This window comes from Bombina bombina, chromosome 1, assembly GCF_027579735.1.
Source record: "Bombina bombina isolate aBomBom1 chromosome 1, aBomBom1.pri, whole genome shotgun sequence".
Classification (NCBI taxonomy): Eukaryota; Metazoa; Chordata; class Amphibia; order Anura; family Bombinatoridae; genus Bombina; species Bombina bombina.
In genome coordinates, this window is record NC_069499.1 from 345,800,278 (window position 1) to 345,827,227 (window position 26,950).

Genomic DNA, 26,950 nt, shown 5'->3' on the forward strand with positions numbered 1-26,950 from the left:
CATCTACAAAACATTTATGTAAAGAAAAATCTAGTGTGTAGTGTCTGTGATTTTATACCTACAAGTGTCAATAGACACATAAAGATGTCTATTAGATACGTTTATGGTTGTGTTCTCAACCCTAAGGATTGATTAGAAAATAAATGCACACCAAAGGTCTTTATTAGAGCAATTTAAACAAAATCCAATTTTTTTTCATAATTTGTTTAACCTTTGCAAAGGAGTTAATCTCATAGTTTAAGTCACAAAGCCAAAACACCCCTTTGTCATTTTTTTTTCTGAAGATACAGATTGGTTGACACATACATATGCTGATATTGACTTAGTTTGCCAGTCAATGTCTCTTTAATAGTTTAAAAAAAATTAAACAAATGCAACTTTCTAAACAACCAACAAGTGATATGAGAACACAACAACCTAACTAAAAGACAATTTTAAGTCCCTTTTGACATTCATAGGACTATAAGTGACAACCGATATAAAGCAACCAGGTCCAATAAATGTAATGAGGGTTTTTTGTTTAGTTTTGTTTTTTTCTTTTAGCATGGGTTACGCTCAGGTCAAAAAGGAACTGGATGTTTTATCTTTTCCATAGTTTTTGTTTTTATTTCTGGATTAAATTTGTTCCAAGATAACATTATCATATTCCAATGATCTTTTTGAATGATGACTGCAAATTGTAATCTGTTTATATCAGTAAACACACTGTTAACCACTCTATAATGTTTGTTGTTTTGTCATTAGCAGAAGATGTGATGCACAAATATCTAAAACCAATTTCAATAGAAGTGTAATGGGTGTTTTAAAAATATATGCAGCAAAGGATGCTAAAATCGTAGGAAATAAATGTTTTTGTGAAGGGACATTGTACCAGTAAGCAAACTGTTACATTTATTTAAAATATTTTGAAACTAACAAGAAGTTGCATAGGATAAATTCAACACATTAAAACACAGAATAATAACCTGTAAAATAAAATAAAAAGGCACTTCCTGGTACTGTATTCCTTGCTGATGCCTCACTCTGCATAATTTCACTCTCATTGTGTGCAAACTTTGATGATTTTTTTAGTTGTTGTTGTTGTTGTACTTCTACAATCAAATTTGCAGTTTTCTCTTGGTCTCATTGGTTGAAACTTAGCCCCTTTCCAAGAGGACATACTAAAGCATACTCAGAAGTGTGCAGCACAATGTATATTGTAATGTTATACAAGTAGCCTGTAGAGGGAGCGTGAGTGGCATCAGGGAAAATACCTTCAATTTCTGCTGCTACATACACTGCCAAAGGAATGAAGCAAATTAGATAATACAAGTAAATTGGAAAGTTATTTAAAATTGCATGCTCTATCTGAATCATAACAGTTTCATTTTAAAGCTTCAATTTATTAAGCTAAAGCTTTTTCTTTATAGAGACATTACATTTTAAGTATGATGGAGGTATTTCAGCATCTCCATATGAAGTTTTAAAGCAAAAGCAGGTAAAGTGAATAATAACTTTTATATAAGGAGATTACCTGTTTAAATAAGGTCATCATTGGGCTAAAATAACACAAAACTATTGTAAATATCTTTATATCTATTGCACTTTCTACTTTAAACAAAAATAATAAAATACGATAATAAAAAGCATGAAAACAGATGATAAATAAGTTAAGATACTACAAGCAATACACACATCTCTGATCGCTGGTCCTCTCTTCTGTCCTCACAAATAAATTCAACCCAAGAATGGGCATTTTCCCACATCCCACAACCCGCAAATAAACAGCAACCGCACAAAGAATCATACAACAAATATTGTGCTGGGCAGAGATCTGATGTGGTACAGGGATTGGTGCCAGCTATTTGGGGCAAGGAGTAAGCTGTCTTGGGCACTAATTTCACAGAAGGCAAAACAATAATTTTTCTGAGAAGGTATCATGCAGGTCAGCTTTAACCTTTTCCAAACTAGAGGACGTTCATGCACCTTTTTTTCCATACAAAGGAAATATATATATATATATATATATATATATATATATATATATATATATATATATATATATATAGATCAGCACAATAAATAAATGTGTATGAATATATTCATACCTTTAGAAAAATAATATCCCTGTGCTGAGCTGCAATCTGTGCCAAAATGTCAGATAAAGTATTTTATTAAGACATTAAAACCCTATTACTTAAAGGGGCACTGAACCCAAATTTTTTTCTTTTGTGATTCAGATAGAGCATGCAATTTTAAACAACTTTCTAATGTACTCCCAGTATCAATTTTTCTTCGTTCTCTTGCTATCATTATTTGAAAAAGAAGGCATCTAAGCTTTTTTTTTGTTCAGTACTCTGGACAGCATTTTTTTATTGGTAGATGAATGTATCCACCAATCAGCAAGGACAACCCAGGTTGTTCACAAAAAATGGGCCGACATCTTAACTTACATTCTTGCATTTCAAATAAAGATACCAAGAGAATAAAGAAAATTTGATAATAGGAGTAAATTAGAAAGTTGCTTAAAATTTCATGCTCTATCTGAATCACAAAAGAAAAATTTGAGTTCAGTGTCCCTTTAAAGCGACTTGATACCCACATCTGTTTTCTTTCATGATTTAGAAAGAGCATACCAGTTTAAATAAATTTCCAATTTGCTTCCATTATCTAATGTGCTTCATTCTCTTGGTTTAAGAAGTAGCAGCAGTGCACTACTGGGAGCTAGCTGAACGGATTGAGTGAACCAATAACATGAGGCATATATATGCAGCTACCAATCAGTAACTCATGAGCCTACATTGGAATCTCTTTCTGAAAAAGATACCAAGACAATAAAACAAATTAGATAATAGAAGTAAATTGAAAATATGTTTAAAATGACATGTTCTATCTGAATCATAAAAGAAAAAAAATGTGTTTCATGTCTCTTTAAGCCCTGTGCCTCTCAGATGCAGCCGAGCAGCAGACAATAGGTGCACTTTCTCCCTAGTTTTATTTTCTCACTTAACACATGATTTAAATACTTTCAGTGTGGGTTTAGCGTTAGAGTACCATAGGGTCCATTGGATGACCCCAGATTATAGCCTTTGAGTCATAATGATGCACATAACTGCTCTAGTTCCAAAGGTGCACAAGAACACAGCACTGCAAAAAGGACAGGCAAAGAGGCCTTCAATAGACAGCGCCAATGCATGTCTCATATTTAACTTGGACATTCACAGGATAGGGACATTCATATAATCTAATGAACCCATACTGACTGGTTTAATAAAATACACTGTCCATCTATCTATCTATCTATCTATCTATCTATATTTCTGCCTGTCTATCTGTATGTCTATCTATCTATCTATCTATCTATCTATCTATCTATTCTATCTATCAATCATCTATCTATCTGTCTATCTGTCAATCTATCTATCTATCTTTATGCTATCTGTCTATATATCTATTTATCTATCTTTCTGCCAGTCTATCTGTATGTCTATCTATCTATCTATCTATCAATCAATCATCTATCTATCTGTCTATCTGTCAATCTATCTATCTATCTATCTATCTTAATGCTGTCTATCTATTTATCTATCTTTCTGCCTGTCTGTATGTCTATCTATCTATCTATCTATCTATCTTAATGCTGTCTGTCTGTCTATCTATCCATCTATCTATATATCTATCTATCTTTCTGCCTGTCTATCTGTATGTCGATCTATCTATCAATTATCTATATATCTGTCTATCTGTCAATCTATTTATCTATCTTAATGCTGTCTGTGTATCTATCTGTCTATCTATCTATCTTTCTGCCTGTCTATCTGTATGTCTATCTATCAATCATCTATTTATCTATCTATCTGTCTGTCTGTCAATCTATCTATCTATCTATCTATCTATCTATCTATCTATCTATCTATTCACACCAATCAGTGAGGCTATCCTTCAGATACAAGACTTCTTACATTTCTTCATGCACATTCTGGCAAAGAAAAGATGCTATTTCAGGCATGGTCCCCTCCCTGTGCCCCCCTCTGACACATACACACACCTCTCGGTCTCAAACCCATGTTTGCTTTTGGTTTAAATATAGGTGATCAGGTCGTTTTGAACTTTTCCAAGGTCCTAACTGTGATTATTATTAATATCCGTCTTGTTTTGCTGGGCTGGGCTGTGTGTTCTCTGTGGTTAGGGGATGTGGGTTTAAGATGCTGTGTGTAACCGCAGAGGGGAGCAGTCTGGCACTGCAGTGCTCTCTCTTCTTGCTCAACACTCCCCTCCCCTCTCCTCTCACCTCCTCTACTTTGCTACCTTGTCCTCCCCCTGTTCCTCCTTCCTCTGAGTATCTGTCCCTGTCTAACCTCCTCATTTGCTACATCACCCTGTTCAATAAATACATCACCCTGTTCAATAAATACATCACCCTGTTCAATAAATACATCACCCTGTTCAATAAAATAAATAAAAAATAAAAAAGGCTATGATGAGCATTTAAATACATTCTTAGCTCGGAATGTTTGACAAATGTTTATGTTTATTTTATTTGTAAATCTCAATAAAAACAATTTCAACATAAATACATTCTTAGCTTTCTAATTCTCATTGTAAAACTGCTCATTAGAATAATTTATTTTTTGAGGATTTTATCTGTGTTTTTATCTGTGTTTAACTCATGTGTAAAGCAACAAAGCCTTTATGTTTAACCCTATGTCAGAGGAGGACACTCTCTGATTTCTATGTGTTTAACCCCTGATAAAGGGTTAAACATAAAGGTTAGACTGTGCTACAGTGTCTTGTTCAGTAAAGCATATGTGATCATTCACAGAGGACTCTGTCAAAACAATAAACAGCACTAACAAAACATATGATTTCATTAGTATCTGTTTAATTTTTTAAATTAAATGTCTGCTGGTCCCTTTTGATATTTTGCAAAGCATCAGTACTATTTCGCATGGAGGCCTAATGTAGCCTAATGTATTAAAATAGAAGTCACTTTCACACTTAGGGCTAGATTACAAGTGGAGCACTAATTTATCACATGCCCGTAAATGGACAGATTTGCACATTTACGGGCACACGATAAATAACCAGCCATTACAAGTGGCTGGTTAATGCTACCATGAGCTCACAGTAGCAATTAGCGCTCCAAAAATTAACCAGAGGCCAGACCCCAAATAAAGTTTTTGTTTCCTTTTTATTTGAAAAAATATTTAGCATTTTTTTTTTTTAAACTGCACAAAACAGTTTTATGGGGTTAAAGTGTGCAGGTGTAGGGTGAAAAGTGCCTTTATAGTATATGCTTATATACATATATATTTATGTGTTAATATGTGTCTGACGGTATAAGAACAAGGCTCCTATTGGAGCCTATGGAAGTGAGCTGCAATGCGAATACGAGGCCGCGCTCACATTGCGCCAAAATTGTAATACCAGTACACATTTGCATACCCTGGTATTACTGAGTGGAGAGCAAACATTGCGCTCCTGTAAACCCAATTTTGCGCTCCACTCATAATCTAGGCCTGAAAGGGATATGAAACCCAAACATTTTCTTTTGTGATTTAGACAGAGCATATCATTTTTCAAACAGTTTCCAGTTTACTTCTATTACCAAATTTGCTTCATTCCCATGGTATTCATTGTTGAAGAGATACCTAGGTAGGTGTCTTGAGCACTAAATGGCAGGAAATAGTGCTGCCATTTAGTGCTCTTGCAAATGGATAACATTCTTGCAAAACTGCTGCCATATAGTGCTCCAGACATGTGCACGCTCCTGAGTTACATCCCTGCTTTTCAACAAAAGATACGAAGAGAACAATGAACATTTGACAATAGAAGTAAATGTGTTTGCTTTATTCAAATCATGAAAAAAAAAATCTGTTCTATATCACATCTTTTTCTTATCATTATTTACAAGGTGTTAAGCAAGCAGGACAGGGGGCTATTAGTCAAATAAATAAATAAGCTGCTCTAACTGTTTGAAGCAGATTTTTTTTTAAAAACAACACCAAAAAGGTAGGAGATAAAAACACAAAATTAAAAAAAACTTGCAAAAAATATTCTAATCAATAGTGGTTGTTATTCATTTTTTGAAGTTGTTAGTTGCCATTTACAAAAATGCATTTGAATTTTGCGATGATAAATATTTCCCTTTTGTAAAAATGACAGTGATATCCTGGCTTGACCTTAGTTTGACACAAGGTATAGAAACCAATTAAAGGCCATTACATTTATGATGTAAGAGAACTTACTTGCCACTATTTGATCTCAAAGGGGCGATCTATATGTACAGAATGGCCAGCAATATTTATAGTGTATGGTCTATTGCACACGCACAACAAACTCATTTGTCAACTAATCAATTCATTCATTAACCAACTATCATCACTAGTATTTGACCCTTCTGGACAGCGTTGCTGTCTTAGTGCTACCTGGCTCTGTGTCAGCATCAGAAACTAAAAGGCATCCGCAGCTCCAGCACTGGCAATGAGCATGACGCTGACCTGTAGCAGCCATAAAATGTTAGCCAGAAGTTGTCAAACAGGATCGGACCTGTCAGGACCAGTTCTCACAGTGCATAAACAGGAGAGCCCGGTCTAATCATTAACTGTTAATTGCTGATATATCTAGATAGGCAAAAATTGTCTTAAATCTGCAGGCCAGTCGTCTGAAGAATTTAGGATATGCCTTATAGTTTATACAGCTATTTTAGTCCATGTTTAACTCTTTATGCCATTGCCATTTACAGTTAACAATATATTTGTATTTCTCAGATCCAGTCCTCAGATGCACTGAGGTTGGATTTTTAAGATTACCTTGTACTAAGTGCAGCTTAGCTATACTTGTGCTGCACTTCAGACATCCTGAAACTGGATTTTTAGTGGGTGCTGAGAACTAGAGTTGGGAATCCCTGGGTTATAGAACCTTTGGGTGTCTGTGTGATAGTACTGGTTGCCTATTGTTGCTATGGCTAGTTTTTTAATTAAAAGACCAGTCAACATAGAAGATTTGCATATTCAACAAATGCAAGATAACAAGACAATGCAATAGCACTTAGTCTGAACTTCAAATAAGTAGTAGATTTTTTTTCTGACAATTTTAAGTTATGTCTTTTTCCACTCCCCCTGTACCATGTGACAGCCTATCAGCCAATCACAAATGCATACACGTACCATGTGACAGCCATCAGCCATTCACAAATGCATACACACTTATTCTTGCACATGCTCAGTACGAGCTGGTGACTCAAAAAATGTAAATATAAAAAGACTGTGCACATTTAGTTAATGGAAGTAAATTGGAAAGTTCTTTAAAATAGCATGCTATATCTGAATAAGGAAAGTTTAATTTTGATTGAGTGTCCCTCAATGTTTCAATAACTTTCTACCTTTCTACTTCCTTGTATTTTTGTGTTCAAAATTTACTTTCAACTATTCTTTATGACCTGAACATTTAGCATCAGACATAGGATTATAATTGCAATGGTCAGTAATTATAAGATTTAAAGGTACTGGATGCTTCAGTGTATATCTAACAACTATTGCAATTTCTTGAATTTTCTATGATTATTTGTCTTCTTGCTCATATTAGTACCATAAAGAGTTGTGCAACATATTTATCTGTGAATTTGAAAAATCCTTGATTACTCCATCACAAGATAAGGATAATATACATTTTATAATTGTGGAGTAGCTGACATTTACTTCTCTTTCCTTTTCTTCTGTTAATATTATTTATTCTTTCATTTGACTCTCACACAATGGCAAGATGATTCTGAGAGTTAGTATGAGATTCCTTTTTGCCAAAGGCTTAGTGCACAGTGTAGACGTCTCAAGGATAACTCTGCTACATATTTTCCCTAACTGGATTTAACGGAAAAAACAACTGTAAAATTATGCATTTTATACTAAAATAATGACATAATTGGTTTTAAAAATGTTTGGCTGATGTGCTGTGCTATCTATCTATCTATCTATCTATCTATCTATCTATCTATCTATCTATCTATCTAAAACAGTCAAAGTATATGACTGGCTGACAAGCAAAGCTCCTAGAACCCTACTATTGTATAATGGCACATGCCACAAGCTATTTTTTTTCAGCACAGGAACAACCCCCCCCCCCAAAAAAAAAAATGCTATTTTTTAGATGCAACAAAGAAAAATTTCCCTTTAAAGGGATAGTAAAGTCCAAATTAAACTTTCATTATTCAGATAGGGTATTTAATTTTAAACAACTTTCTAATTTACTTTTATCATCAAATTTGCTTTTGTCTCTAGGTATTCTTAGTTGAAAGCTAAACCTAGGTAGGCTCATATGCTAATTTATAATCCCTTGAAGGCCGCCTCTTATCTGAATGCATTTGACAGTTTTTCACATGCATGTTTCATATTTCATTAATTCATGTGTTTCATATAGATAACATTGTGCTCATGCACGTGGAGTTATTTAAGAGTCAGCACTACTTGCATGAAATGCAAGTCTTTCAAAAGATCTGAGATAAGGAGGCAGTCTGCAGACGCTTAGATACAAGGTCATTACAGAGGTTAAAAGTATATTTCTATAACAGTGTTGGTTATGGAAAACTGGGGGACTGGTAAATAAAGGGATTATCTAGCTTTTTAAACAATGACATTTGTACGACAATCACTAGCCTGGGACCAAAGTATATATTTAAAGAAAGAAAGAATAATTCATTATAAAATGATAATTAATATTACAGTACATATTTGAGATGGTACTTTCTAATACTGTGGAATATCTCAGAAGCTTGTATAAACACTCATCACACGTAACAATTCTCACAAAGGAAAAATACTCTGTGTATAATTCACATGGTTCTATTTATTTTAAATACTTCATACAATTTTACAGAAGCAAAATATACAATATATGGTTGTAATAGTACCAAATAATGAAAATCTGTAAATAATAAAAAACACAAATATACATTTGCTTACAGTAATATATTAGATCATTTGTAGGTTAATCCTTCAACAAATAACAGTTATTTGCACATAGGCATCTGCATGTTCAGGAATGGCTTACAGTCCGTACGTCATACAATACTGTTTCTGTTATAGAATAATTTAATCATTCATTCACATCTTTCTTTCTAATTTAAATGTTCTACAGCACTTTCCCATTTACCAGAAGATTTGTGTAATAATGTAATACATTTTGGTGCTAGATTATAAGTGGAGAGCAAAATATTGCTTTTGCGAAAGCGATATTTATGCTCCACTTTGTAATACCAGCGCAAGCAAATCTGCGCTGTATTAAAAGTTAGGCGCAATGGGAACGAGAGCTTTCGCATTGCACGGAAGCTTTGCACTCACGAGAGCGTTCTTCCATAGGCTTTAATGGTAGCCTCATTCTCATGCCGTGAGTCACATCATGTGAACTAGCGCAGCGAAGGGGGTAAGTCGCACAGCGATCGGCAGCAGATTGTAAATATATATGTATATGAATATATATATATATATATATATATTTATGTGTTAATATGTATATATATATATACACATAATAACACATAAATATATATGTATATAAGCATATACATACAGTATATATTTACAATACAGGGAACACACAGTCCCCTAAGACCGCTATGTAAAGGCACTTTTCAGTGACGTTTTTTTTTTCTAACACACCGCACGGGCCAACTTTAACCCCTCATAACTGCTTTTTGCAGTTTGTTTGTTTGTTTTTTATTTACAAAAAATGCTACTTTTTTAATAAAAAAAAAGAATATCCTTTATATTGGGGCCAATTGGGGTTAAAATTAACCAGAGGTCCGAGCTTGCGGTAGCATTAACCAGGCACTTGTAATGGCTGGTTATTTATCGTGCTCCCTTAAACTGGCGAATTTTCCCATTTACGGGCAATAAATTAGGGCTCCACTTGTAATTTAGCCCATTGTGGGAATTACATTACTTTAAAATTATGTTTACTTACGTTTTGGTGATGATTTTATTAAAGCATTTTGTGCATGTTCTCTAGCAGTTTCCTTCCTTGACGTTAATTTTTAGTGATGTCCATCTTTTAAATAAAAGATGAAAACACTGTCAAATTGGGATCATTGTTTTTTACATTTTCTTAATGATTTACAGACCTCTGTTCAATAATTACATTACATTTCTGTCTCTGGTAATTGGTTCTCATGCCTGTTTCATATTTCATTAATTTAACACATTTTCTTTTTACTTTTTTATATATTTCTTTATCATTTTCAGTAGTGCATCTGATGGGGAAGGATACGTTCAGTGGATCACACTGCCATCTAGCAATATTCACTATTACAGGCAAGGAGGCAAGGAGCACAGTCATTTTGGCCCTGTGCATAAGTCTAGTAGACTATAGATCTCTACATTATTTAATAGACCTCTATAGCCACAAAAGCTCATGCAGGAAAAAACCTCGATAGATAGACTGTGTTGCACAATAAAGAATAATACAACCAAACAATGACACTTTCACTAGCAACTATATCCTATTATAGTTGGCTTCACTAACCCACATAATGTTTCCTTAACCAATAAATAGATGGCCAATCAATGTCAAGGTGAGAATCTGTTTTTCGCCCTTATCATGCCATGACTCTTCTTTCTTATTGTATATATACTCTCTACTGCCTCCTGTTTTGCCTTCTCTTTCCTGCCCCTTCATACAACTCCTTCACTTCTGAATCCTTCATCCTGGTTCTGGAAGGTCCAGCCTCCCTTGTTTTGAGTCCTTCACTCAAGCTCTCTAAGCCCATTCTAGTCCAATATCTCGTTTTCCTCAATCCTCCTTCACAGGTCCTCCCTTCTTCTGCCTTTTCTGCTCCCTTCTCATAGACCTGTCACTCGCATGTTCCTTTCCCTTATTTCCTCCTTTGTTCCTTTTCTTTGCTCTCTTCTCTTCCCCTCCTTTCTCTCTTCCTTTCCAATCTTTTTTATTCTTCTTTTGCTCCATATTTTTCTTTTTGTTCTTCTTGTTTTTCCAACCAGTGGAGCCCAGTTCCTCTGCACCAGGAACCCTATAAATAAATCAATTTAAAAAAATAATAAAAAGGTTAGACAAGCCATGAAATGTACACATGTAAAATATAGCTACAAGACTAAATTTAAGTACACAGTTCTTTTTTAAAGTAGAATTGCAACATCCCTAATATGTGGGGTAACATGAAAAATGACAGCACACAGAAAAATCACAATCTGTAATTCCATATTGGTTTTCCAGCAACCGTAAAGCATTTTTATATGTGCCCCAATAAAATAAATGTATGTTCACCCTATACTTAGAAATTAAGACCATGTTAAATGTATATAAAGTATTGTGTTTACTTCTCATAAAACAAATACAGCTAATTTTAGTTCTTCCTCCCTAATGTCAAAGCATTATAGTACTATTATGATGAGATCAAACATTATTTAATGGAAGAACGTATCTGTCAGTAAATTACTCATCATAGTTAAGTGCCACAGGAGAGCAGTGTATCCTGTACATAATGATTTTTCAGACATATACTAAAATGTACATGTACTGGCAGTCATCCTGTAGTTTACTTTTTTGTAATGTTCTTGCCATTGGCTGGTTCCTGTCGGGTTCAAGATATATGTGATCTCTTGAGCAGAGTCTTAATTTAGAAAATCCATCATTAGGAGAGTGTTATGAACAACATCGGTACTTGGGTTCTCACTGTGCATTAACTCCTGTAAGGCTGCAAAGTCTGGAATGCATTACATTTCTGTTGGTATATATTATGCTTCAGCACAAACAAAACTGGACAAAATGATACATTTATTTATATATTATGCTCGATACAGCTTCATTCTGAAGTTAGTGACAATATTTGTTTATTAGGGCAATAAAACAAGCCAAGATTTAAGGATATCTCTACTTAGAGACAGGCAAGATTATATGTTCCAGTTAGCAGCCATAGAGAGGAATGGCAATATTTAATTCAAGTAATGGAGAACTTTTTAGTGTATCAAATCTTAGCAAATAATGCCGATAACAAATGAAATGGTGTCATCTGGATGACAGAATCCTACAGCTTTTTTATTATTATTATTAACAAGTATTTGTAGCGCGCCAACAGATTCCGCAGCGCTAGCTTTACATATGTACTCCAGAATGAAAGAGTGTCCATTCATTTAAATGGCTGAATACACAAAACCGAGCATGAATTAAAAGTCTATGTTGCTTACTCACCTTAAATAGTTATTCCATTGGTCATAATGCCCCTCTGCCTGCACATCCGCTGCTCCCTGCATTCTCCAATCACTATGGGGATCATGAACTTCTCCCAGTTTGTTTTTCTGAACTGCTAATTTCCAGGCATGATTCTGAGGGGTGTTAGGTAAGTTTCCTCCAACCACTGAGTCTAAGGGGGAAAAAAAAACAGAGAGCCATAAGCTCCCCTAAGCCTGGTGGCTTTACATAGAATATGTAATTGCACAGATGCAAATATACTTACCAAAGCAAACAGACGATCTTCAACCATGTACCCCTGTGATGATCAGCATAAGAGAGGAGCAGAACTAAAGGCACCACACCTTACATTTTGCATCACACTATTTCTGCTTCTCTCAAAGCCCAAAATTAGAAAGCCAGCTCTTGTAGCTTTGCCCCCCCCCCCTTCGATTAATGCGTTACAACATCAGTGGTGTACATGGGAAGTCACGGAAAACGTGTAGAGTGAAGGTCAAGATTATATCTCACACACACACACACAATATATAGTATGTACGGGACTTTTTAATATGTTACTCTACATGTAAAATATACAGTAACATGCGCAATACACAGAACAAACAGGACATTGCTGTGATATATACACAACAAACAGTATGCATCACCTCCTGCATCATTAAATGCAGTCTCCCTCAGTGTTTCTCTAAGGTACCAATACTATGCCCAAGAGAATAGCTTACTGATGCATGTAGAAACGCAACAGGGGCTTGTATAAAGTTATACAATTCTTTATAAAACCATTATTAAGGCAAAAAAACAATAAAATAGTAATATAAACAAAGAGAAGAATAATGATTAATGATGCTGGAAGTTAGTCATTTTCTAGTTAATAGCATAAAATTCTTTAAAAAAAATGATAATACTTTAGAAAATGAACAAAAAGTAGCTTTAAACTGCTTTTCCATACAATTAGTAGTATGTTATAGTTTATGGATCATATTTATATACAAAATTACCTTTATCACTTTGGCAAATAGCCTACAGAATAACAATTACAGACAGCAAAATACAAAATGGAGCTAATTAAAAGGGACAGTCTACTCCAGAATTGTTATTGTTTAAAAAGATAGATAATCCCTTTATTTACCATTCCCCAGTTTTACAAAACCAACCCTGTTATATTAATACACTTTTTACCTCTGTGATTACCTTATATCTAAGCTTCAGAGTGCCCCCTTATTTAAATTTTTTTGACGGGCGTGCATTTTAGCCAATCAGCGCTGAGTCAAGAATAACTCGACGGGAGTGAGCACAATGCTATCTATATGGCACACAAGAACTAGCACTGTCTAGAAGGCCTTCAATTGGCTTAGAAATTAGCATATGAGCCTACCTAGGTTTAGCTTTCAACAAAGAATACCAAAAGAACAAAGCAAATTTGATGATAAAAGTTAATTTAAATTACATGCCCTACCTGAATTATGAAAGTTTAATTTTGACTAGACCATCAACTTCATGTATTTTGTTTTACTTACATCAATGTTTGGTTATCCCCACCCTTCAAGGGAATATTTTTTTTATAAAATTGTTTTAAAAACAAAATCTAGAATGATATTCATTTGACATTATTTACTTGTTGAAAATTCACAAAATAAGCACATTGATTGTGTATGTGTATTTATTTTATTAATTAACATTTTAAATTGGAGAAGTTTCATAGTTTTTAGAAAATCTGGCCTAAGTCTTAAAGTCATACACAAGGGATATCATTTTCCCAAGAATAACATGTTAGATAGAAACATAGATAGAAATCTATTTAAATGTAAACATTTTTTTATCAATTCAAACTCTACGGATTTCCCTACGTGAGTGCCCAGTCACTGGAATTCAATATGAATGTATAGGGTGTGTGGCAAGCAGGTAATGCAGAAAGTAAGAAAAGGTCTTAAGGAGATCAAAAAATACACAAAAAGGGAACATTCTGAAAAACATAAATTATGCTTACCAGATCATTTCCTTCTGTATGAGGAGAGTCCACAGCTTCATTCCTTACTTGTGGGAATTACTGAACCTGGCCACCAGGAGGGGGCAAAGACACCCCAGCTAAAGGCTCAAGTACCTCCCCCATTCCCCTCATCCCCCAGTCATTCTGCCGAGGGAACAAGGAACAGTGGGAGAAATATCAGGGTATAAATGGTGCCAGAAGAACAAAACAAAAGTTTTAGGTCCGCCCAACAGAGAAAACGTGTGGGGGCCGTGGACTCTCCTCATACAGAAGCAAAGGAAATTATCAGGTAAGCATAATTTATGTTTTCCTTCTTAATATGAGGAGAGTCTACGGCTTCATTCCTTACTTGTGGGAAACATATACCCAAGCTCTAGAGGACACTAAATGAAACAGGAGGGAAAAAAAAAAAAAAAAGGAGAGGCAGACCCTATTCTGAGGGCACCCCAGCCTGCAAAACCTTTCTCCCAAAAGATGCTTCAGTCGAAGCAAAAACGTCAAACTTGTAAAATTTTTAAAAAGTATGTAAGGAGGACCAGGTAGCTGCCTTACAAATCTGCTCCATAGAGGCCTCATTCTTTAAGGCCCAAGAGGAATCCACTGCTCTAGTTTAATGAGCCTTAATCCTGTGAGGAAGCATATGTCCTGCTGTTTCATATACTAAGCGAATACTGCTCCTCAACCAAAAACATAAGGAAGTAGACGAGGCTTTCTTCACCTTACGCTTCCCAGAATAGACAACAAACAAAGAAGAAGTCTGTCTAAACTCCTTAGTAACTTGAAGATAGAACTTCAAGGCCCAAACTCCATCCACATTATGAAGTAACCGCTCCTTTGAAGAAGAAGAAGGGTTAGGACACAAGGAAGGAACAACAATCTCAGATACTCTGCGTGCCGAGGCAATAGCCACTAAAAAGAGAACCTTCCGAGATAGTAATTTAATGTCAAGGCCGTGCAAAGGCTCAAACAAAGCCCTCTGCAAAACCTTAAGAACAAGAATTAAACTCCAAGGAGGAGGTCTAATTCTCGTCAGAGCCTGAACAAAAGACTGGACATCTGAAAGTTCAGCAAGCCTCTTGTGCAGTAAAACATATAGGGCTGAAATCTGTCCCTTAAGGGAGCTAGCCGAAAGGACCTTCTCCAGACCATCCTGGAGAAAGGAAAGTATCCTAGAAAACCCTGACCTTATGCCAGGGAAAGCCACACTCTTCACACCAGAATAAGTAGGTCCTCCACACCTTATGATAGATGCGATGAGTAACCAGCTTACAAGCTTGAATGAGAGTATCAATAACTCTCTCAGAAATACCTCTCTTGGCTAGGACTAAGCGTTAAATCTCCACGCAGTCAGCCTCAGAGAATCTAGATTTTGATGAACAAAAGGACCTTGTTCCAGCAGATCCCTGCGACAAGGTAACCTCCAAGGAGATGAGGACATCCCCACCAGATCCGCAAACCACATCCTCCGAGACCACGATGGAGCAATTAGAATCACTGATGCTCGCTCCTGCTTGATGCGGGCCACCACATGATGTAGAAGTGGTAATGGTGGGAAAATGTAGATCAGACTGAACCTCCAAGGCACTGCTAATGCATCTATTAGCTCCGCCTGAGGATCCCTGGACCGTGACCCATATCTGGGTAGCATGGAATTGAGCTGGGACCCCATGAGATCTATCTCCGGTGTCCCCCAACTGCTGCAAATCTCTGCAAACACCTCAGGATGGAAAGACCATTCCCCCAGATGAAAAGATTGTCTGCTGAGGAAATTCGCTTCCCAGTTGTCCACACCCGGATTGTGGCTCGCTGACAGCGAGCAGTTGTGGGCCTCTGCCCATTCCAGAATCCGAGATACTTCATTCATTGCTAGGGAGCTCTTCATTCCCCCCCTGATGGTTGATGTAAGCCACCGAGGTTATATTGTCCGATTGGAATCTGATAAACTGGGCCGAACCCAGAAGGGGCCAAGCCTTCAGAGATCGCTCGAAGTTCCAAGATGTTGATCGGGAGGAGGGATTCCTCTCAAGTCCACAGGCCCTGTGCCTTCCTGGCACCCCAAACAGCTACCCATCCTGTGAGACTCGCGTCCATAGTCACAATCTCCCAGGATGGTCTCAAGAAGGACGTCCCTTGGAACAGGTGATCTGGACATAGCCACCAGGAGAGCGTTTCCCTCGACCAGCTATCCAGAGAAATCTGTTGAGACAGATCTGAATGATTGTCATTCCACTATCTCAGCAGCATGCACAGCTGAAGAGGTCTGAGATGGAATCTGGAAAGGGGATGATGTCCATGCAGGACATCATGAGCCCAATTACCTCCATACACCGAGCCACAGATGGCCTGAAGGAGGTCTGGAGGGCAAGACAATTGGAAGTTAGCTTGTAACGTCTCTGGTCTGTAAGAAACATCCTCATGGATATGGAGTCTATTATCGTACCCAGGAACTCGACCCAGGTACTGGGAATAAGATAATTTTTTTCTAAGTTTATCTTCCATCCATGAGATCGAAGAAGAGAAAGAAAGGCTTTCGAATCGTCCTCTGCTAGATGACAGGACAGTGCTTGAACCAAAATATTGTCTAAGTATGGCACCACTGCAATCCCTCTGGTTCTGGCCACTGCAAGCAGAGCCCCTAAAACCTTCGTAAAAATGCTTGGAGCAGTAGCTAAACCAAACGGAAGTGCAATAAACTGGAAGTGCTGTTCCAGGAACGCAAATCTTAGGAACTTAAAGTGTTCATTTTGTATAGGAACGTGAAGGTAGGCATCCTTCCGGTCTATCGTGGTCATAAATTATCCTTCCTAGACTAAAGGAAGAATGGACCTTATTGTCTCCATCTTGAACGAGGGGACAGACAGGAATTTGTTTAAACACTTTTGGTCCAGAATTGGACGAAAAGTACCCTCCTCCTTTGGGACCACAAACAGGTAGTATCCCAGACCTCTCTCTGCTGTAGGTACCGGTATAATGACCCCCAGGGTGGAGAGAGCTCTCACACACCCTATAAAAGCCTCTCTCTTTTCTTGCCGTGAAGACAGGTTTGATAAGAGGAATCTGCCCCTGGGAGGATGAGACTTGAAACCTATCCTGTATCCCTGAGCGATGTCCTCCAGTACCCACGGGTCTTGCACGTCCCCAAACCAAGCTTCTGAAAAGAGTGACAGTCTGCCCCCTACCAAATCCAAAGCCAGATCGGGGGCCGCACCCTTCATGCCAACTTTGACTTGGCGGGCTTCTTATTCTGTTTGGATTTATTCCATGACTGAGGAGGTTTCCATGTTCCCTTGGACTGCTCCGGCTTTGCAGAGGGCTGCTGACGTTGGGATTTATCCGAAGGAAAGGAACGGAAATTAGGACCTTGTCCCTTAGATTTGTTCTTCTTATTCTGCGGTAAAAAGGCACCTTTAAGAATTAAGGATATAATAGAAGAGAGTATGTATTAGATGACCAGGTTATAATAGGAGAGTTATGAATATATAGCTAGACTATAATTGGAGAGATATTTGTTTTGCTTCTGTTTTTTTCTCTTTTTTTTTCTTTTGTGTATAATAGATAAAATTGCAACAACAGGTTTGTGTGTTATATTGCTAGAAACTGAATGATCAGTTAGAGTTAATGAGTAGTGTGCTTAGCAAGTGTGGAGACAGCACCGTCTGCTTTAGGGACGGAACCCCACAACTCCAACTGAGAGTCTGGAACTGGGAACAATTTCTTAAAGGAAGAAGAAGGGGAAAAAAAAGAACCAAGTCTTTCCAATTCATTCTTAATAATGTTCACCATCTTTACAGGAACCGGGATAGTCTGTGGTACAACCCTGTCCTCGAAGACCTTACCTAATTTAGGAATACAAGGTTCCTCAGGTAATTTAGGTTCTGGAACCTCTAAAGTAGCCAAAATTTCCATTAGCAGAAAGAGTAAGTTTTCAATCCAAAATCTAAAGTCTGGTTCCTCTGCAGCTGGAGGCTTAGAGGCAGCAGATTCCAACCCAGAAAGAGCATCCTCTTAAGTATCAGAGGCGTCTTCATCATCGGATAATCTTGTATCAGATAAATCCAATATGCTAGTAGATGACCCCTGGAAAGGATAGCAATATTTAACCTTTCGCGCTTAGCAGGGTGAGGTAAAGCACTAAAGGCCGCAGACACTGCCGTCTGTAACTGTTCAGTAAAGTCTGTCAGTAAAAGGGCCCCTCCAGATGGAGGAATAGGAGTGCTACGGGAAGCTGCATGTGTATTAGGAGATGACTGTAGGGTGCGCACCTCACGGGATGGAGACTCCTCAGAGGTAGAAGGCTCAGTAGTACTAAACATATTAGCTTTCTTTGATAAGATTACTTTATCAAGGCATGTGGAACAGAATTGAGCAGGCGGGTATACCGTCGCCTCCTCACAATATAGACAGGCATTAGATTTAGGTACAGAGGGAGTACCCTCTAACGTATCAGAGTCCTCCATAGCTTTTGCTTATAAATAGGACTATAGACAAAGATAAATGGCACCTTTATACCCCCAATGGCTGGGACACCCACCACCTCCTATGACCCAGGCCCAAGAGAAAAAATGCTTTGTCTCCAGACAACTGCACGGTCAGGAAGAAGAGAATCAATGTGACCACACCCGGCCATGTGGTGCGCCATGCAGGACCGCCCCTGCACCACTAAAAGTGTGCCAAGCCTAACAGGCTGTGCAGCGCTCCAAAATGAAAGTAAAACCTATATGTTCCAACATCTGCTTGAGCCTCATCTCACACATGTCACAGCATAAACACAATATTTAAAATATGTGATTAATCCCTCCTGTTTAATAATCCCCTTCTGGAGACATTAACCCTTGATTCCATTCAGATAAAAGGAGTCACACTGTGACCCTGTCTTCTTGCATTATCAATTGTGTATTAAAAAATGAAACGATCTTACCGGAATCTATGCCGTGGAACAGAAACACAGCCTCTCAAGTTTGACAGTCTTGTAGTATCGCTCCTGACATTGACTTGAGTGATAGAAGCAGGCAGTGAAACCTATCAACACTGATTGCTTAGGAGCTGTTAATACGAGTCTGGATTCGCCAATGCTCTCACTGAGAGGCTGACAAGACTACTTAAAACTCCAGTCCCATTCCGAAGAGTACTACCCTCCATAAGGGACTACTCCGTATCTTCTGACACTCAACCTCCTGTGACGAAAGGCAAAGAATGACTGGGGGATGAGGGGAGTGGGTGAGGTATTTAAGCCTTTGGCTGGGGTGTCATTGTCTCCTCCTGGTGGCCAGGTTCAGTAATTCTCACAAGTAAGGAATGAAGCCATGGACTCTCCTCATATTAAGAAGGAAATGTGTGTGTTTTATTTTTTATTTTGTTGGTCCATTGGGTGCAAACAATTCAGGTTTATATCTAAAGTTATTTCCAGCACAAATAAAACATTTTAATTCATTGTCATATTTCAATCAGTATTTTGTGGAACTCATTTGACTTCAATTAGTCAATAAAATAATGAAGTCAAATCACATGTTACATACTCTTTATTTGTTTTAATTAGGTGATTGTAAGTTATTTGTAATAATAAAAAGGGATTTTTTGTTGTAGAGTTAGATAAAGGGACAATGTATTTATGCATTATATGTAGACAGATGATGATAGATATATGCTGTAGATGATAGACAGACAGATGATAATAGATAGATAAATAAATAGACAGGCAGATTGAGAGACAGATAGTTAGACAGACAGACAGATAGAAGATAGATAGATGATAGATAGATAGACATATAGAAGATAGATAGACAGACAGACAGAGGATAAGATAGACAGACAGATAGAAGATAGACAGACAGACAGACAGATAGATAGATAGATAGATAGATAGATAGATAGATAGATGATACATAGACAGATAGATGATAGATAGATAGATAGATCATGGATAGACAGATAGATAGATAGATAGATAGATAGATAGATAGATAGATAGATAGATATGTAAATGATCTAATGTGTTGGACTCATCTAACCAACCTCTGAAGCTGGGTCTTGCAAGCTGCAGAATACTTAAAGGGGCAGTAAACAAATTTTTCTGAATTGTTTTAAAGAACTGGAAGAAAGGCTTGCTATATGGTACAGCAGCAATGTTATTGTTGTAGGTAAGAGCTCTGCAGTCTGCATAATAAAGCACGATTTTATGTTTAATGTCCCTTAAAGAATGCAGGCCTACACTCCAGCCTTTCTTCAGGAATGGAAAAAACACAAATTGCAGAGGTCAAGAAAATGTGAGCAAAAAAAATAATGAACCTGCATTTTTTACTACTCTACAGGAGATTAAAGGGAAGTTTAAAAGTGCAAACATTATATACTATACATAGTTATGGCATGTCATACTTGCAATCCTTACAGTAGAACTCTATGCCTTTAACCCCAACAAAGGTATTAAATACATGACCACTCATGATCAGCAAGCATTGCAGCTCCCCAACTGAAGACAGCTGGTGATTGGAGGAAATGTGAAACTGCTGCCACCAGTTGGCTCATTGGCTGTATCTTACTTGGGACCAACAGTTCTCTGCAGCTGAGCAGGACTTTATCTAGGTATTTAACCATTTTGTGAAGGTTAAACGCATAGTTCCAGAGTGAGTAGTGCAAACATTACGTGGTCTTATGAATAAGAGCATGTACTTTTTGCATAGTGTCCCTTTAATTTTAATTTCTTTTTTGTCAGACTAGAGCACTGGTTTACAATCCTGTTCTGTCCTCAAGCCTCCCTAACGGGACAGATATTAAGGATAACTGAACTAGAGCACAGGACATTTAGCAATGTAAATTACAGCCTAAATAATCAAGAAAGTGTAGACAAGGAAAAGATATGAAAACATATTTTTGTGATTAAATATATTTATATATATAGTAAGACATTTGATAAAGTACATTTATCAAATTACTGCATGTAAAAATAAAGATTCGCCGCATTATTGTTTTCTTTCCACTAGTAAAAAGTTTTTTATTTTTTTTATTTTATATATTAATTTACCTATCGGGTAAGCACATCAGTATCAGTGCAACAGTATCATTTGTGCACAAACATACATTTCCTGCTACCTTTTTCAGTTTAGTTTTAAACATATTTTGCCTAAACTAATTTTGTCTGTAAATATTGTTTCTATGTTAAATGCTGCTCTTTAATATGCAGCATTATATAAATAATTTAAACATTATGTCCCTTTAAAAAAAATGAAACAATAATCTGGTTACAGAACTAAATATAAGCATGCAAAGTTACAGAAAATAAAAGTCTATAAAGTACATCACCTAACATATGTTTTCCGATAGCCAATAAACTCATTGGCTGATAGAAATATGATGCTACAAGTTAGAAGCAGTTAATCTATTCATAAATAACAATTCATTTAAAAATGAGTATACAACAATATATATAACTTTATAAATCTTAAAGGACTAGACTGTTTTTAAACCTTATGGGAAGTGAATTGATAGAGACATTAATTTTATAAAAAACATAAAAAGTATTTGTTTATTTATTTTTAGCATGGGCTGTCTTGCTCCTAGGATAACCCCATTTTAGAGATAAAATACCATAAAATTCCTTTCCATATCTAGTGCCATTGAACAGGATAGGCATTTATTAGGGCATTACCCTAAGGATATACAGTGGGGCAAAAAAGTATTTAGTCAGCCACCAATTGTGCAAGTTCTCCCACTTAAGAAGATGAGAGAGGCCTGTCATTTTCATCATAGGTATACCTCAACTATGAGAGACAAAATGTGGAAACAAATCCAGACAATCACATTGTCTGATTTGGAAAGAATTTATTTGCATATTATGGTGGAAAATAAGTATTTGGTCACCTACAAACAAGCAAGATTTCTGGCTCTCACAGACCTGTATCTTCTTCTTTAAGAGGCTCCTCTGTCCTCCACTCATTACCTGTATTAATGGCACCTGTTTGAACTTGTTATCAGTATAAAAGACACCTGTCCACAACCTCAAACAGTCACACTCCAAACTCCACTATGGTGAAGACCAAAGAGCTGTCGAAGGACACCAGAAACAAAATTGTAGACCTGCACCAGGCTGGGAAGACTGAATCTGCAATAGGTAAGCAGCTTGGTGTGAAGAAATCAACTGTGGGAGCAATAATTAGAAAATGAAAGACATACAAGACCACTGATAATCTCCGTCGATCTGGGGCTCCACGCAAGATCTCACCCCGTGGGGTAAAAATGATCACAAGAACGGTGAGCAAACATCCCAGAACCACACGGGGGGACCTAGTGAATGACCTGCAGAGAGCTGGGACCAATGTAACAAAAGCTACCATCAGTAACACACTACGCCGCCAGGGACTCAGATACTGCAGTGCCAGACGTGTCCCCCTGCTTAAGCCAGTACATGTCCGGGCCCGTCTGAAGTATGCTAGAGAGCATTTGGATGATCCAGAAGTGGATTGGGAGAATGTCATATGGTCAGATGAAACCAAAGTAGAACTGTTTGGTAGGAGAGAGAATGCTGAGTTGCAACCAAAGAACACCATATCTACTGTAAAGCATTGGGGTGGCAACATCATGCTTTGGGGCTGTTTCTCTGCAAAGGGAACAGGATCACTGATCCGTGTACATGAAAGAATGAATGGGGCCATGTATCGTGAGATTTTGAGTGCAAACCTCCTTCCATCAACAAGGGCATTGAAGATGAAACGTGGCTGGGTCTTTCAGCATGACAATGATCCCAAACACACCGCCCGGGCAATGAAGGAGTGGCTTCGTAAGAAGCATTTCAAGGTCCTGGAGTGGTCTAGCCAGTCTCCAGATCTCAACCCCATAGAAAACCTTTGGAGGGAGTTGAAAGTCTGTGTTGCCCAGCGACAGCCCCAAAACATCACTGCTCTAGAGGAGATCTGCATGCAGGAATGGGCCAACATTCCAGCAACAGTGTGTGACAACCTTGTGAAGACTTACAGAAAACGTTTGACCTCTGTCATTGCCAACAACAGATATATAACAAAGTATTGAGATGAACTTTTGATATTGACCAAATACTTATTTTCCACCATAATTTGCAAATAAATTCTTTCCAAATCAGACAATGTGATTGTCTGGATTTGTTTCCACATTTTGTCTCTCATAGTTGAGGTATACCTATGATGAAAAATACAGGCCTCTCTCATCTTCTTAAGTGGGAGAACTTGCCCAATTGGTGGCTGACTAAATACTTTTTTGCCCCACTGTAAATAACGTGACTGGTATTTGCTGTTAGATGATAGTTGTTCTTATGAAGTATTATCACTGAGAGCAAGAGATGCCTTTTATTTTTGTACCCAACATATAAACACATGTGTTGTACTGCTCTTACCTGACTTCACAGAGCAGTGAATGTGGGCTTTAGACTCATAGTACACCCAGTCGAATCCAGCTTCCACAGCCAGCCTGGCCAACATCCCGTATTTATTTCTGTCTCGGTCAGACGTGGTAATGTCCACAGCCCGTCCTTCATAGTGTAAGGATTCTTCAGAGTGATGGCCGTCCTCATCCCAGCCTTCGGTCACTCGTAGCTTGACTCCTGGCCACTGGTTCATGACAGAAATGGCCAAAGAGTTCAGACGGTCTTTACAGCGCTGCAAGAAAGAGGTGAGCCTGTGAGTCATGTGATACACAAACAGCAATCTTCAGTTTACTTCAATACTCAAAGGGACAGTAAGGGACAGTAAGGTCAAAATTAAACTTTCATTGTCTAGATAGAGCATGCAGTGTAAAAGGTACTTCGCTGGTCTTTCTATGGGGATTGCTTTCTCAATAGCACGGTCTTTCCGCCAGAGGTGAGGCTACACTAAGCCAGCTCCTTCTCCTTTTTTTCTTATTTTAAATAGCCGATTTTGTCTATTGTTTCCAAACCTATACTGAACATTTCTTAACTTAAGTTCTGGTTACACAAAAACCAGGTAAATAAGAAGGTTTAGACAAAATAATGCTCCGAGTTGGTGTCTGTGACAGAGAGGTACTAAAATGTATAAACTTGATCAATACGGTCCCACATGCATTAAAGTAGTGCAGAATACTTTTGTATACAAATAAATCGTATGTTTATAGTCAGTTGATTAAGCTATTAAAATAAATACATTTAAATTGATAATTAGTAGAAATGGTGATGGTGAGGAGAGATGTTCAAAGAATTAAAGGGTCATTAAAGACCTCTTGTTTTTGTGTAAAAATGTGTTAATTATTATTTGTCCCACACTGCCTTGAGAAGCCAAAAAGCAAAATCTGTAGCCTAGGGTTTCACATGCTGCAAATTGCTATTTGATTTGCAGCATTTGAAGGTTACAGGATTTGCTTTTCTGTATCTCTAGCGAGCATTTGACCAGCACAACATTTTATTTTAAAGCAAGAGGCATTTAATGCTTGTTTAAGTGGAATCTTTAGCAGAGCAGACTACCAGATTACATATGGGTGGAGGTAGCAAATAAAAATTATAAATGTACACTAATACAACATACAGTTTATTTATAGTTTTCACACCCACAAAGTGATATATATACAGGGAGTGCAGAATTATTAGGCAAATGAGTATTTTGACCACATCATCCTCTTTATGCATGTTGTCTTACTCCAAGCTGTATAGGCTCGAAAGCCTACTACCAATTAAGCATATTAGGTGATGTGCATCTCTGTAATGAGAAGGGGTGTGGTCTAATGACATCAACACCCTATATCAGGTGTGCATAATTATTAGGCAACTTCCTTTCCTTTGGCAAAATGGGTCAAAAGAAGGACTTGACAGGCTCAGAAAAGTCAAAAATAGTGAGATATCTTGTAGAGGGATGCAGCACTATTAAAATTGCAAAGCTTCTGAAGCATGATCATCGAACAATCAAGCGTTTCATTCAAAATAGTCAACAGGGTCGCAAGAAGCGTGTGGAAAAACCAAGGCGCAAAATAACTGCCCATGAACTGAGAAAAGTCAAGCGTGCAGCTGCCAAGATGCCACTTGCCACCAGTTTGGCCATATTTCAGAGCTGCAACATCACTGGAGTGCCCAAAAGCACAAGGTGTGCAATACTCAGAGACATGGCCAAGGTAAGAAAGGCTGAAAGACGACCACCACTGAACAAGACACACAAGCTGAAATGTCAAGACTGGGCCAAGAAATATCTCAAGACTGATTTTTCTAAGGTTTTATGGACTGATGAAATGAGAGTGAGTCTTGATGGGCCAGATGGATGGGCCCGTGGCTGGATTGGTAAAGGGCAGAGAGCTCCAGTCCGACTCAGACGCCAGCAAGGTGGAGGTGGAGTACTGGTTTGGGCTGGTATCATCAAAGATGAGCTTGTGGGGCCTTTTCGGGTTGAGGATGAAGTCAAGCTCAACTCCCAGTTTCTGGAAGACACCTTCTTCAAGCAGTGGTACAGGAAGAAGTCTGCATCCTTCAAGAAAAACATGATTTTCATGCAGGACAATGCTCCATCACACGCGTCCAAGTAGTCCACAGCGTGGCTGGCAAGAAAGGGTATAAAAGAAGAAAATCTAATGACATGGCCTCCTTGTTCACCTGATCTGAACCCCATTGAGAACCTGTGGTCCATCATCAAATGTGAGATTTACAAGGAGGGAAAACAGTACACCTCTCTGAACAGTGTCTGGGAGGCTGTGGTTGCTGCTGCACGCAATGTTGATGGTGAACAGATCAAAACACTCACAGAATCCATGGATGGCAGGCTTTTGAGTGTACTTGCAAAGAAAGGTTGCTATATTGGTCACTGGTTTGTTTTTGTTTTGTTTTTGAATGTCAGAAATGTATATTTGTGAATGTTGAGATGTTATATTGGTTTCACTGGTAAAAATAAATAATTGAAATGGGTATATATTTGTTTTTTGTTAAGTTGCCTAATAATTATGCACAGTAATAGTCACCTGCACACACAGATATCCCCCTAAAATAGCTATAACTAAAAACAAACTAAAAACTACTTCCAAAACTATTCAGCTTTGATATTAATGAGTTTTTTGGGTTCATTGAGAACATGGTTGTTGTTCAATAATAAAATTAATCCTCAAAAATACAACTTGCCTAATAATTCTGCACTCCCTGTATATATGGGCTGTAATATTGGCACCAGAGACACACACAAGTAGAAATGCACAAGCAAACAATGCTACACAGCCTTGACAAGATATATAGCTATTTCAGCTCTAAAAGATATATCTGCCTACTGGGACACAGTCTGTGCCAACATCTCTCACCCTCGGTACTGCAGTCTGCCATCGCCGCAGCTACACTAATAAAATATGAATGTGCAGATTAATATTTCAGCCCATGTGGTGATATTTACAGACCAAAATGTGGTGAAGAGAAGAAAAGGCGAGACAGAAAAAAAAATAAACCTTTTGCTTCACCCACAGAAAAAAAGAGGGCAAACTCAATGCATGGCAGCCAGTCCTGATTATAACTAAACATTTGCCCCCAAAATGAAAGTAGCACCTTTTGTACTTGAATCATTCTGCAAGTCAGTAGCAGATAAGCTCACTAATGATGTATTCTATCACAATGGCTACAAGACAACTTGATTTCACCTAACCTGAAACATGTAGATTGTTACAGTCAAAGGAAACTGTGTTTAGTTTTGTTTTAATCTTAAAGGGAATAGGAAACTCGAAATTAAACTTGCATGATTCAGATAGAGCATGTAATTTTAATACACTTTTAAATTCACTTTTATTTTCAAATTTGCTTTGTACTCTTAGTATCCCTTGTTAAAAAGAATACGCACATATCCTACACTAGTG

The 26,950-nt window shown here is 37.5% G+C and overlaps 1 protein-coding gene across 2 annotated transcripts in view; it reads right to left on the minus strand.

Annotated features, from left to right (window-relative positions):
• Positions 1-26,950, minus strand: part of IHH (Indian hedgehog signaling molecule) — a 121,978-nt gene that overhangs the window by 4,645 nt on the left and 90,383 nt on the right. Inside the window, exons 2-4 of one of the 2 annotated variants that reach the window (XM_053698154.1) lie at positions 23,523-23,784; positions 12,178-12,349; positions 8,801-10,999 (exon numbers count right to left, since the gene is read on the minus strand). In XM_053698154.1, coding sequence (XP_053554129.1) covers positions 10,762-10,999; positions 12,178-12,349; positions 23,523-23,784 — 672 coding nt within the window. In that variant the 3' untranslated portion in view covers positions 8,801-10,761. Of the gene's footprint in view, positions 1-8,800; positions 11,000-12,177; positions 12,350-23,522; positions 23,785-26,950 lie in introns of those variants that run through there. The other variant, XM_053698152.1, reaches the window with a different exon arrangement.